At 31.4% G+C, this 13,859-nt stretch overlaps 1 protein-coding gene across 1 annotated transcript; it reads left to right on the forward strand.

Moving 5' to 3' along the window:
* Positions 1-4,656: 4,656 nt before the first annotated feature.
* On the forward strand, positions 4,657-9,051 carry LOC125598308 (protein trichome birefringence-like 45). Its single transcript, XM_048772506.1, has 5 exons — positions 4,657-5,112; positions 5,627-5,798; positions 7,332-7,513; positions 7,630-7,788; positions 8,584-9,051. The coding sequence occupies exons 1-5, from the start codon at positions 4,772-4,774 to the stop codon at positions 8,930-8,932; spliced, it is 1,203 nt and encodes a 400-aa protein (XP_048628463.1). The 5' UTR covers positions 4,657-4,771; the 3' UTR covers positions 8,933-9,051.
* Positions 9,052-13,859: the final 4,808 nt, after the last annotated feature.

The following is a 13,859-nucleotide window of genomic DNA, read 5'->3' on the forward strand; positions in this document are numbered from 1 at the left end:
TAGCATTTTTATTGACTTCTTGCGTTTTACACAAGTTAGTCATAATCTATATTTTCAGAATGTTTAATATCTATACTCAAATCATTAATAACATGTAAAATATATAGTTTCCAAAAGTCAGCTTCTTTTCGTTGAGATATAATGGACTAATACAACTTGTTTTCAGTTGCTATATAATTAGATCTCATATCCATTCAACTTGCAATAAAAAAAGATGTCGACTTTGATAAAATAGTTTTAGTCTGATCTGTCCTTGTTCTTTTCTTTCTAAGGTCAACGCTTTTGAAATGTGAACATAAAATTGAACAGTAGGCCTTATATTATAGGGAATAGTTTTACATTACAAGAAAAAAACTCTCATATAATACTTGTTTTCATCATCGGATATTGAAGTTTATAATTTTAGTTTCATATGACGTACTTTCTTACTGGAATAGTCGGTACCACAATCGATGTTTTTCTTTACAAAGTAATATATATATATAATTAGCTGTGTGAACAAGTCATCGGCGAAAATTAAATTAACGTGCAAACTTTTTTTTTGTATCACTATAAGATGCAAACAAATTGGAAAGAGAGTACATAAAACTAAGATATATACAATTCTAAAAAGAGATATATGCAACTTGTTTTGTGAAAATACATATATGTCAAGTACTCTTATTTAGCATGTTCAGTATTAGACTGCGCCTCTTATTTATGATGTTTATTGCCAGTTGAAGTTAAATCTCGAAATTTTATTTGCATGGACCTAAAACTAGCTGTGAAAATACTTGGCATGCAGATAGAAACTGGTGATGTTTATATAATTAACTTAAGGGGAGTATTACCGTATAGGAAAGTTAAAGTGCAAAGGTTCTCAGTTCCAGCAATTGCATATTTGTTTCATATATTCTTTCTTAAATTAATACCATACTAGATGATAACCCGCACCCTGTGCGGAGTGAAAGATTTAAAGAAATTATCACTTTGAATCAATAGGTATTAGAAAGTTAATAGTTTTAGAAAGAAATATTACATGTTATCTAATAAGAGATTCAACGAAATTGTGTATCTCTATTATAAATTAAGCTTGAATTTAAAAAAAAAAACTTGTGTATTTGTTTTGTTTAATTGAAGTATATTTTGTGGAAATGAATCCTAAGAGTAAACAAAAAACTTATATAAAATAAATTATCTTCATGCTAAGAATTATGTATGTCTATTATAAAGTAAAGATAAAACGAAACAAAGGCAATAAATTATTGTTTTCATACACTAAATTATAAATATAAAATAAAACGAAACATAAGCAATATAATAATAAAATATGAAAAAAACAAAATATAATATAGGAGACTACTTTACGGATGAGGAGATGTAACTATACATGCTTATATTTATATATGCAAGACGCGGACAGAGAGAAATTATAGCTATTTGCCATAATTATTTCCGTAAAATTTCCGTAAAATTTCCGTAAAATCAATTAAAATTGTTGTCCAAGGCAAAATATTTACATCCCTTTTATATTCAAAATATTGAATTTCAAAAATTTACTTTGATTGTTGCTGTGCGGATTTATTGGAATAGTATAGGAAACGAACTGAGATTCTAGTCAACTAAATTAAATTCAAAATTAGTTGCCTTTTTATATTTCCTTAACATACAAATATTTTTTGTTGCATTTTTCACTCCACATCTGCATTATTGAGTCGCACCTTCCTTTTTTACCTTCTGTATGTTACCACTGATAGACCTGTGTCATAAATTCCCGTTGTTCTCGGCAATTCAGATTGTAATGCATATGTCACAAATCCGATCGAGATCTAAATAAATCATATTGTATAATGTATATGTCCAATGGCATTTGGTTGTAATTATTCTAGGTCACAAAGGGTTATTTTAAAAAGCTAGTGAGAGTGCATTAGGTGATGACACATAGGAAATGACACTCATGTAATAAACACATGAGGTCAAGGTTTATTTCTATGAATGTTCCTCCTTTAATAAGAAAGGGATAGTGGGCCAAATAAAATTTGTGCTATGAAAAACAAAAATATTACCGTATATATATTGAAATCGCGAGAAAAACAACATCAAAACGATAGTTAACATTTAAGAAGGAAAAATTGAAATGTATTTTTTTTTCTTCTTTTTAAACAATGTATGCATGTGGAGCAAACACGAAATATCACATATTAGTTATTTCACGGGCTCATGTGTTATTTTTTTTTTGATAAAAATGTAAAGATATTATTACCAATTTTCTGATTTTTGACAGAAGAACAAAGCGAACAAGTAACGGATAAAAGAAATAAAAAGCTAAACACAGACTTGATCTAGCCAAAATAAATAATAATACAGACTCATGTGTTATTCTTTTGTGAACCTGTGTATGCATCAAGGGATCATTTATATTATGTTTTATGTAAATACAAACGATAAATATAACATTTTCTCTTTTATTTATCTAATTAAGTTTTCTTCTTTTCTCTATAAAAATATATATAATTGAGGTATTGTTGTTCTTTTTGATGATATTCTTGAACAATCTTTTAAGATATACACAGTTTTTTTTTAATATACATAGTTTATGATACACAGTTCTTTTTTCTGATATACACAGTTTTTTTTATACACAGTTTTAGATATGCATCATGTCAATACCCCTCATCATCAGGGAATAATTTTGGTTGGAAAACATTTGATTCTGAGATCTCCCATCCAATAACCTAAAGAATAGTAGGTTAAAGGTCATATGTAATGAATAAATTATTATGAAATTTCAGTTCAAAAAAGAGAAATTATTATGAAATGTTTACCACATATACATACGATTGTGAATTAGTAGTAGATATTTTTGAAGAGTACTAGATAACAAAACACATAATCTTTTACAGAAATATACACACTTGGAGAGGAAGAAAATGACCTGGAATGAAAGACTGAGGCGAGCAGAAGAGACGAGAGCACATGTGGAGATGATCAGGAACAAACATAACACTGTTGATGAAGATGATGAACAAGCCATACTTCCTCTCTCTACATATATCCTTCTCTCTCCTCCCTTCTATATGTATAGACGCCAGAAAAAAATGTCTCACACCGGCCTTTTGGTTTTAAAGACTTTCTTACATTATATATTTATATTATCCCCCTTTGATTTATTTATAACCATTCCCAAACAATAATTTATGTAAATAATTTTTTATTGTGTTATTTCTTTTAACATGATTACATTTGACCGGGAAATGTAATTTAATAGTTTGTATTAGTACTATACAATTTCATCATTATGTTATCATCCATATTCAAACCTGGTCGAATTCGTGTGTATATGTTTGGTATAGCAGAAAAAGAGGAAGAATATATTTGCATTTACATCTGGTAGGGTATTATTGATACATATTGAAATGATCTTTAAGAGAATATATTTAGATATGTTCATATCTTGTGTTATACTTATCTCTCATGTGATCTATCTAAATATATATCTATGTGCAATTTTTCTATTTAAAAAGAAAATAATTAACATAAATAAAATTAGAAGAATCCATTTTCAAATTTTTGTAACACTCTAGGGTCATCTGAGAATTTGATACATATCTATAGAGTATTAATTTCTTACCCGGCCTTCATCAAATTAGAAATTAACTAATGTATCCTTATATAAACATTTTATCACACTAGTCTTTACTTTGTTCACCAAAATGACCATTTCCTTCACATTTAATCTTTAGCACACATGAGCCTATCATATACCATGCGATCTTACAATTAAAACATAGAATTGGAACCCTGGATTGGGATAGAACTTACAAGTTAAGGGAGTTCAAACTTGAGCCAATCAAGAACAATGTTGCTAAGATCAACGAACGAAGGTGAATGAAGCAGGAGGATGAGTAGAACGAGATCGGGTTTTAAATCAATGACCAAGCGTCCAGATAAGTTAGTTCGGTCCAATTATCTTGGGCTGTATACAATTGGGTACCAAACAAAACCTCCAGACAATCTACACCAAAGCGCAAACAACAGACCCAATAACCCTATTGAGACCAAGTCAAATTGCAATTTGCAGTTTTATTTATGGTTCAGACCAAGTTGCCCAGTGTCGCTCTCAATTCCAGATTGGTTTAAACATTAAATCAATCGAATTTTATTTCCCTCCCCGTGCCGCGAGCTTTGACTGGCTTTGACCAGCCTAGCGTAGCTTTATCGCTTGGGACCAAATACGGGACGTGGCCATTTCAGATAAAAGAGATGATCATTAGTATATTCTATACATGAACGCCAAGTAACGCAAAGCATATATATATTTTAACATGCTTTAACCAAACACAAAATATTACCTTGGGATAAGGTTTTCATATTTATGTGTTTCCAGAAGAAAAAAAACACTTAGAACACATTATTTAGGATATCGAAAAGAATCGACGGTAAAAATAATCCAGAATTTTAAGAACCATATATGATATCATATCTAACACTTAACTAGCTAATTTAAAAAAAAAGTAATATATTGACATATATCGTATCAGACACTAGGGCTAAAACTCATAAATGTTGTTATTTATGGGTAAATAAAAAAACGTAATTATTAGTTTATTACATTAAAAAAATTAAACCCGACCCCAAAATTTTCGTCCTCTTTAAAGATGTAGCTCGTTGAAGGCTTAAAACATACGATATGGTAGCAAGTTCCATGCAAAAGGACAACATATAATAACAACACTTCACTTTTCCTTTCTCTCTCTCTCTCTCTTTTCTTTCTTCTCTCCAAGCTTCTTTAATGTCGCATCTTCAGTGTCTCACTTTCCTCTTCTTGTTTCTTTTACTCCAAAACGCCACGTCAGCTTCACCCCTCCCTCTCCGCCGGAGACCGGTTCACAACAACAGCACTCACAGCAACTTCGCTAAGCATCCACGACGTAGAGTGGTTTTTCCGGTGAACCGGAGTAGCTGCGACCTCTTCGCTGGCGAGTGGGTGCGGGACGCGACATACCCACTTTACCGGGTGGAGGAATGCGGCAGAGGAATGATAGATCCGGGATTTGATTGTCAGACTTACGGCAGACCTGACTCCGACTATCTTAAGTTCCGGTGGAAACCTTTCAATTGCGACGTCCCAAGGTTAACAAAACTCACTCACTAGTCACTAGCAGTAGCAGGCTATTTCATTAGACTAATACATTGATTTAAGCTAATGTTGTTTATTTATCTTGCTTTTGAGGGACATTGTTATCGAGTTTATAATTTCTCCTCGAATATTTAAACACATCCAAGCTTATGTTTAGAGACAAATTAATTTACGCTTAAGCTTTACAACATAAATAATATTTGGATCATATATATCAGTGGTCCAGAAATTATTATATATGTACAATAACCACATACGATTTGTTATATGGTTATTGGACACTTTTATATTTAAACATATAGTCCAGGTGTTACTTAAAAATCTTATGGAAGTTTCGCCTTTATGAGTTGAGTAATAAGTACAAGTTCAGTAGATTCGTTTTTATTAACAAAACGGAATTGATTTGCTGTTGTTGGGGAAGTTTGGTGCGATTAAGATGATTAGTTCTTATTAGTTGTACGGTCGACGCAATAATTTATATAATTACTTTTAATGTTTGGAAAGCAGGTTCAATGGGGTGAAGTTTCTACAGAAGATGAGAAACAAAACAGTGATGTTTGTTGGTGATTCGTTGGGTAGAAACCAATGGGAGTCGTTGATGTGTATGATATCTTCATCAGCACCGTTCATTAGTACAAATCTTATTCATGAAGATCCTCTCTCTACCTTCAAGATCCTTGTAAGTTCCAACACTACTTTCTACTGTCGGTTTAATGAACTTTTTTTTTTTTTTTTTTCTGTAAGAGCATCTCCAACCCATTGCTATTTTCACTTCTATAATACTCCCTCTGTTTTTTAAAGATGAATGTTCTAGGATTTTCACACTTATTAAGAAACCATATTAAAACTTAGTTATTAATGCATAGTTTTTTGTAACTTTATATTTCCTATATTTTTAAACCAATAGGATTAAAAGAAATGTAATTAATATTTTTGAAACACACAATTTTTCATTATTAATTGACAAAATATGCTTTGAAAATATGAAAATACATCTTTTAGAAACAAAATATTTTCCTAGAACATCCATCTTTAAAAAACAGAGGGAGTAGCATTTAGAGGTGAAATTGCTCTAACCCACCTCTATTTCTTCCTCTATAATAGAGATCTCTATTTTTTCCTCTATTTATAGAGGAAGAAATAGCATTCCTCTATTTTTTACTATATATTTTAAAAATTGCTATTTTAGAGGAATATATTGGAGTATATCTCACCTCTATTATAGAGTTCCCCTATTTTAGAGGTGAAAATAGCAAAATACATTGGAGATGGTCTAAGTAGGTCGAATTGGATAGAATAAACTCGTGAAAATTGAGCCAGAGTTGTATACTCTCTCTCTTTTTTTTCTTTAAGTAGGTCGAATTGGATAGAATAAATTCGTGAAAATTGAGTTAGAAGTTGTATACTCCCTCCGTTGTATAAAATTATATTTTTTATAAAAAAATTTTGTTTCAAAAGATCTATTTTTTACATTTTCAATATATGTTTTATTAAGTAATTGCAAACTTTAGAAAACTTTAATTACATTTATTAAATTTTTATTAACTTAAAATTATTGAAATAATATAATCACAAAATGTTATGCAAATTTAATGTATTTTATTAAAATGTACGAAAAATGATTGAGTATTTACAAAACGTCATTGTCAAATGGTATTAGCTGATCAACTTGACGTCGTCGGTGGAACTTTCTTGGTCCAGTAAAAGGACAAAAGAAAAAAACTAATACCCTCGAAAACAAACATCAGTTACTATACTTTTATACACTTAAATCGTTAAATTATCGTATTCGCTTACATTTCTGCAGTTCTGTGCATGCATATTAAATATTTTATATTTTCAGTTACTTAAATCGAAGATCTACGAATTAGAACAATAACTGCTAGCTAATACATAACAAAACATGTTCTCTTAATTAATATTTGTTTCAGGATTTAGTGGAAATCAGTTTTCGCATTAAACTATATTTTATGTACGTAGTACGTTTACGATACTAAAGTTTTAATTGGTGATATAAGATTATACAACTTTGGGTCTCACTGATGTATAATCCAATCATAATGAAAACAAGTTTAGTGTGCTGAAAACAACATCAGGTATTTTTCTTAAAAATAATTGAAAAGTGACGTTAAGCACAAGAATTCATTTTAGTTTTTATATCCAACCTCTTTATCTCAAACTACTAATTTAGAGTTTTGCTAATACATGGCAGGATTACAACGTTAAAGTGTCATTCTATAGAGCTCCTTATCTTGTAGACATAGACAAAATTCACGGAAAGACAACTCTTAAACTTGACGAAATCTCTGTCGATGCATCGGACGCTTGGAGAACAGCCGACGTTCTGCTGTTCAACACTGGTCATTGGTGGAGCCACACAGGGTCTCTACGAGGGTAAGCTAAATTGTTACCTCTATTTTCACATAGCTAGGGCCTAGGGTGGTGGTGAAAAGATCTTTTGGGCTAACAAAATTTGAGTGAAAAGTGAAAGTTTGAGGGGAGTGAAACAGGTGGGAGCAGATGGAGACAGGAGGGAGATATTACGGCGACATGGATAGGTTGGTGGCACTAAGAAAAGGACTAAGAACATGGTCTAATTGGGTCCTTCGTTATATCAACTCCCCTCTCACTAGAGTTTTCTTCCTCTCCGTCTCACCCACACACTACAAGTATGTACTCTCTTTTTCTTTTTCTTTTTCTAAGCTTACTTTGTTTTATCAATTTTTATGTACAAGTTAGTAACTCGTGTCATATGACATGGTGGGTTCTTTGATGAGGTTGCCTCGTATATAAGCACATATAGTGTTGCTAATAAGTAAATCACCGTGCTTTCAACGGCAAAGTAATTTTTGATAACAAGAAATATAATGAAACACATATTGATTTTGAGAGTTTCCAGATGTAGCCAAACCATATTAAATATAGTATATACTATCTAGTTGGCGTTCTAGTTGCTACCAAACTACTATCTATAGTAGTACTAACCATTGTGGCCTCAAATTCGCTAGCTAGCCTAAAAGTCTATACGTGGATAAAATACGTGTTTATGAACAATTATTTCATTAGAAATTACTAAAATGGATAACGATGAGACTAGTCTGCTGATAAAGGTCCACATATGAGCTGTGTGTGTGTTCATTTAAGGGCCCAAATAATAGTCCAATTGATTTAGTTTCGCCAATGAGAAAGTTTCTCATTTGCAAGTTGTAAAGCAAAAGGATATATAATGTACCACCAAACATAACATTTAATGTTGTATCCTACCATTCCTACATACATTTATAATAAAGTTCACTTGCGATAATTTTATAAAAGATTTAGGTTTTGTTTTTCTTAACATGTAATCAAATTGTTACTCTATTAACTTATTGGATTCCGCAATTGCAGCTTTACTTAAAATCTAGGGAATAATAAGTAAAATATTGATTACAAACTTGATTACTTGATGTGAAAATGTGATGCAGTCCAAATGAGTGGACTTCAAGGGCAAAAGCTTCAACGATAGCTCAAGGAGGAAAAAGCTGCTACGGCCAAACGACACCGTATAGTGGAACAACGTACCCAACAAGTTCATATGTGAACCAGAAGAAAGTAATTGATGAAGTGGTGAAAGAGATGGATTCCCATGTCTCATTGATGGATATAACTATGCTCTCTGCTCTTCGAATAGACGGTCATCCTTCAATCTACAGTGGCGATCTCAATCCTTCTCTAAAGAGATTTCCTGACCGTTCATCGGATTGTAGCCATTGGTGTCTTCCTGGTCTCCCCGATACTTGGAACCAACTGTTCTATGCTGCTTTGATGTTTTAAGATCTGACTAATCAAATATCATCCAAATGTATCTATTGCAGTATAGTATGTTTTTATTGTAAGTTGTTATGATTCACTAGACGCATAATTGTAATCCACGGGAATCTTTTTCTGCGACACTTCTTCAATGATTGTTGTTAAGAAATGGTATTTTAATCGACTGAAAGAACATTTTTAGGTGGATCAATAGGAAAAGATTAAAGGACCATTCATTAGGCCTAAGATCCCAATTTTATTTTAATTGGTTTGAGCGTATGAATTAAAAACACACCCCAGTTGCAAGATAATTGTGACTCACATATTTTTGGTGCAGTATACCTAAATTATGTTCGTCGTTGTAGTTTCGGCCATTAGAAAATCTTATTCGACGGATTGAAGATATTCCGTTGTCAGAAATTGTTTAAGCTTGTTAAGTAGATCGGGATGCAAAAGATATGAAGGCATTCTCATCTTTTGGTTTGCTACTCGCCTTTGATTATTAACCATAGTAGCCTAGGCAAAAGTTAGGATTTAACTAGGGTGCACTTGATGTACACAAATGTTATAATTGAATATAAGTTTACGTTCGTTTTCAAAAAGGTATTCGGTTGAAGTATTTTATTGAAAAAAAAGATTAGAATAGCACAAAACCAAGTTTTTGTTCCTAAACTAGCACTCAAACCTCAAAGTCACAAAAATATGTTTCATTAAAGAGGTAAATATACATTTATATCCATTGGGCTAATTAATCCAAATCTTAGTGTTTAGAGTTAAGGGGTGAGGTTTTGAAATTAGAGTTTAAAATTTTATAAAATAAATACTAAAAATTAAAAATAAAAATTAAAAAAAACAGTTTCAAAAAGTATTTTTGAATTATAAAAAGAAAATTTGAAAAAAAAATAAAAAAAAATTCGAAAAAAAGTTTCAAAAAAGAAATTATAAAAAATTTTGAATCTGAAAACATATAATCTGAAACTATAAAACGTTTCTTTTTTCATTTTTTTTTATTTGTTTTTATTTATTTTTGTTTGTTTATTTAATTTTAAACCAATGGTATTATGAATATTTTACCCTTTAATAAATATCATTTTTGTGACTTTCGCCTTCTAGTGCTATTTTTGATACAAAAACTCAAAAGATGCTATTATTGACAATTGCCCTATTTTATTTCACTCATTTTAGATGTAGCTAATGACTATAAACTGGGAATGAATTTTAGTTGACGGTTAGAGATAGATACATTTAATTAGTCTAAGACAAAAACAAATAACAAGTTTCTGGCCTCTCACAAGTACATATTGTATAGGATTTGTTGCCCATAAATTTCACTAGAATCAAAGAAGATCAAAAGCACTAATGGATCTGTTTTCTACTTTCTGTTACACATGCATTCTCTCTATCTCTCTAGAAAAGATAAGCAACAAGAAGAAACTCTATATGCCACAACAAGATGAAGAGAAAGCGATAAAACTCTAGAAGTTATAAGTCTAGTTACTTATATCTCAAGTTTCTGCCAACTTGTGTATTTTGTTGGAATGGGCCCAATATATGTGCATTATGGGCAAGAGTGATAATCGGGGTGAATGCTACATACTTTCTCTTCGAATTCAATGAGAATGGGCTCAATCAAAATGACCTTATTTCCTTTTGAAATGCATGGTTGGTTCAACTAGGTTCTTTTGTGAATCTCCTCAAAGCAGTGGGCTCGCTTGCCACATTGAAGTTTAATGCATAAATATTTGCTAAAAACATTTGAAGAAAATTTCAATGCGATTCAACGGCGGACCGTACAAGTGCAACAACTACAATTATGGAGTGGGAACCTTCTTTGCTTGATTAATCATTCTATATGGTCAACGAATATATACTCATCTTGATGACCAAGTCCAATCGTAAAAGTAGAGGTCTTATAGCTGACTCATTCTTCAGCTGAAAACAGTATTTGAACACAATAGACAATCATACAATTACCAATTACTGTAATGATTCAAACTAATGATGTTATATATATCTGAGAGTTGCCATCAAAAGACTATAGTCGCCGTGAGCGACCGAGAAAATATCTAAACAAGTATGTGCATAGAAATATAAAATTGTTTACTTTCTGGTAACTGAAATCATGTATTAGACAGAATACAGACCAAGTAATGGAGTAACTTATGTGTTGGAAAAAAAGACCACATACAAATTATGAATTGGTACTCAAGAAGAATAAGACTTTTACTTGCTAGCGCATTGTTTTATTCATGACACGTGAGAATGTTTGTAGTCTATGTGAATGTTTGCATGCTCTTTCTTTACAACCTCTCTCCTCCTGACGTAACACTCGTCCTACCTGTAACAAAACTAAATTAGTACTAGTAAAGTTTAATACAGTATATTTATAAACAAAAGCATTGGTAATGGTATAATAAGGTTTGGTCTTATGATATTAGCACATACTGATTTTCTATTTATTTTCTCTCATAATTATTTTTTTAGTGAAATGCAAGGTCATATCTCTGTTGCAATTAAACCCTATATATTTTTTAAAATCCCATATATATATATATATGCATTTTGTTCTGTATGAAATTTGCTACTTTGCACCATATATATGTATGTAATTTTAATTTGTACTCCTATAATTAACATAGGTTAGAGAGGGGGGGGGAATATAGTTTATAAATAACATATTGTATGGATTGGAAGATCATATTTTATGGATTGGAATATAATTAACATATTGTATGGATTGGAATATAATTAACATATTGTATGGATTGGAAGATCATCTTTTTATAAATTTAATATATTCTGCAGAAACATTGAGTTTCCGTGATTTATATGCATTTTAATGTATAAACTTGGTAATAATGGTTTAATAAAAGTTTTATTACGTATAATCTAATTCACTTATTTTAATATCTCAATAATTTTGATCTGCGATTCTAGAAAATACGAGTTCGGTTCTTCTTTTTTTTTTTTTTTTGAACAGAACGAGTTCGGTTCTTCCTTCTACTTTTATTCATCTTTGTTGTTGTTTGATCAAAAAAAAATCATCTTTGTTGTTAGTTCTTCTCCATCAGCCAATTGTGAAGCCCTAATCTAACTTTAACAAGAAACATGCTCTGGATTTTTTCTGTATTGATTCAATGGACTGTTCAAACTTCTTAATACAGGAAGAAAAAAATGATCTACTTTCCTAAACGTATGATCTCTAAGAATACTAATATAATGATAATTAGTAGTATCGGATATAAGTAGAGACAGTTAGATAATTTGTTCATGGATACCAAAGTTTGATCTTTCTAGCACATAAATCGATAATATTCTTTTTCCAACGAATACCGTTTTTAAGTAAGAAAAGAACTATCCGTTACAATGTCACAACTCATAAAATTGTACACACACTCTTAAGGAGACTTGTATTATACCTATTTTTATTAGAAGACCTCGTGTGAATTGAGATAATTAAAGGTTTTGATTTCACAACGGTCGCCAGTGGACACCGGAGAAAAAAAACAAACAAACAAAGAAGGCTCCTCTCAGTCTCCAACGGTCACTTGCTAAGAAGCTGCGACTGCGACCAGCGAAAATTATATACCAAATCAAATTACAGCACGTAAGCTCTAAAGGGACCCACAACGGTCTTATAATCTGTTTCCATTCATTATTTAAGAAGAATAAATAAATTTTAAAGTGAAAAGTTATCAATCAACACTTCGTTGACAAAAAAAAAATAAAATCAATCAACACTTCTTTAACACATATACGTTAACTAGTAGTAACGCCACATGCCCAAGTAGACGTGTTCTTGACTTATACTGAACTGTCAGTTTTACCCTCACAAAGTAGACCAAACTAAAATGCTTACTTCAATCGTTGTTCTGGTTTGGAGGCGGTGAATTACAATTTGGCCTTCTAAAATTCTCCTTTGGTGTTTTGCTGTGTTTTTTTGAATTTTTTTCTTTTAAGTAAAATGTTAAATTATTATATCAATTTTCGAATTTGTAACAGAAGTTACACAGTTAACAAGTACTAGAATGCGAAAAAATAAAACTAAACAACATAACTAAGTGGAATAAAACAAACCCGAAGGTAGCTCTTGAATTTTAATCACTGACGAGCTTTTCTTATTATTTGAAATGGTCTCGAATAGATCTACTCCACTAGGCATAATTTTGACACTGTAAGACACTTTCTATCTTTTGAATTACTTTCTTAGACACTTCTCACTTGTCCAACACAATATGCTTATCAAAAGACTTTCTTACCCTCATTTCAGACCAGACCAAGCTTCACCTAACCAAACATAAGTAACCATGGTTCCATCATTTTTAATACGATTTTTATATTTTGGAAATATCCAACCACGTTTTCATTTAAGGAGAATTCAAAACACATATCTACTTTCACTTTCTCCAGACCAAGAAAATTCTAATTTCTTCATCTCTCTTTCTAACAACTGGAACGTAGATTAAGTGAACTCAAAAGCTTACTGAATTGGATCTGCAGTTTGACGAACAACAATGGCGAAGAAGAAGTCCAAGTCTTCTCCGGCGAAGGCCAAGAAAAATTCCAATGCATCTTAGGAATCAGTCTGCAAAAGGTTTCTTTTTTGATTCTCCGTCGTTCCTCCGCCGACGGAGAAGAAGTCCAAGTCTTCTCTGCCGTTCCTTTGTTTTTAACCTAATTAGACTAGCTATTAATATTTTTCCAAACTGAAAACTCCATGAATTTAAGCTCAGTGAAGCTTTGATTTATTTACATATCAAGATTTCTTTATGATGAAGTAATATATGGAAAACACTGGATTTAGACTTGCTTCAGATTTGTGAAAAAAAAATGGTGTAAAGCACATGACTATTTCAGTGGAGCCTTAAAAATGGCTCCTTCCGTGAGATTTAATTTAAAGGTTTAGTGTTCTTCCATTGAGATGCTCTTCCGTCCAGATGTTTGAATGAAA

Source organism: Brassica napus, unplaced genomic scaffold (assembly GCF_020379485.1).
Source record: "Brassica napus cultivar Da-Ae unplaced genomic scaffold, Da-Ae ScsIHWf_1695;HRSCAF=2321, whole genome shotgun sequence".
Taxonomy (NCBI): domain Eukaryota; kingdom Viridiplantae; phylum Streptophyta; class Magnoliopsida; order Brassicales; family Brassicaceae; genus Brassica; species Brassica napus.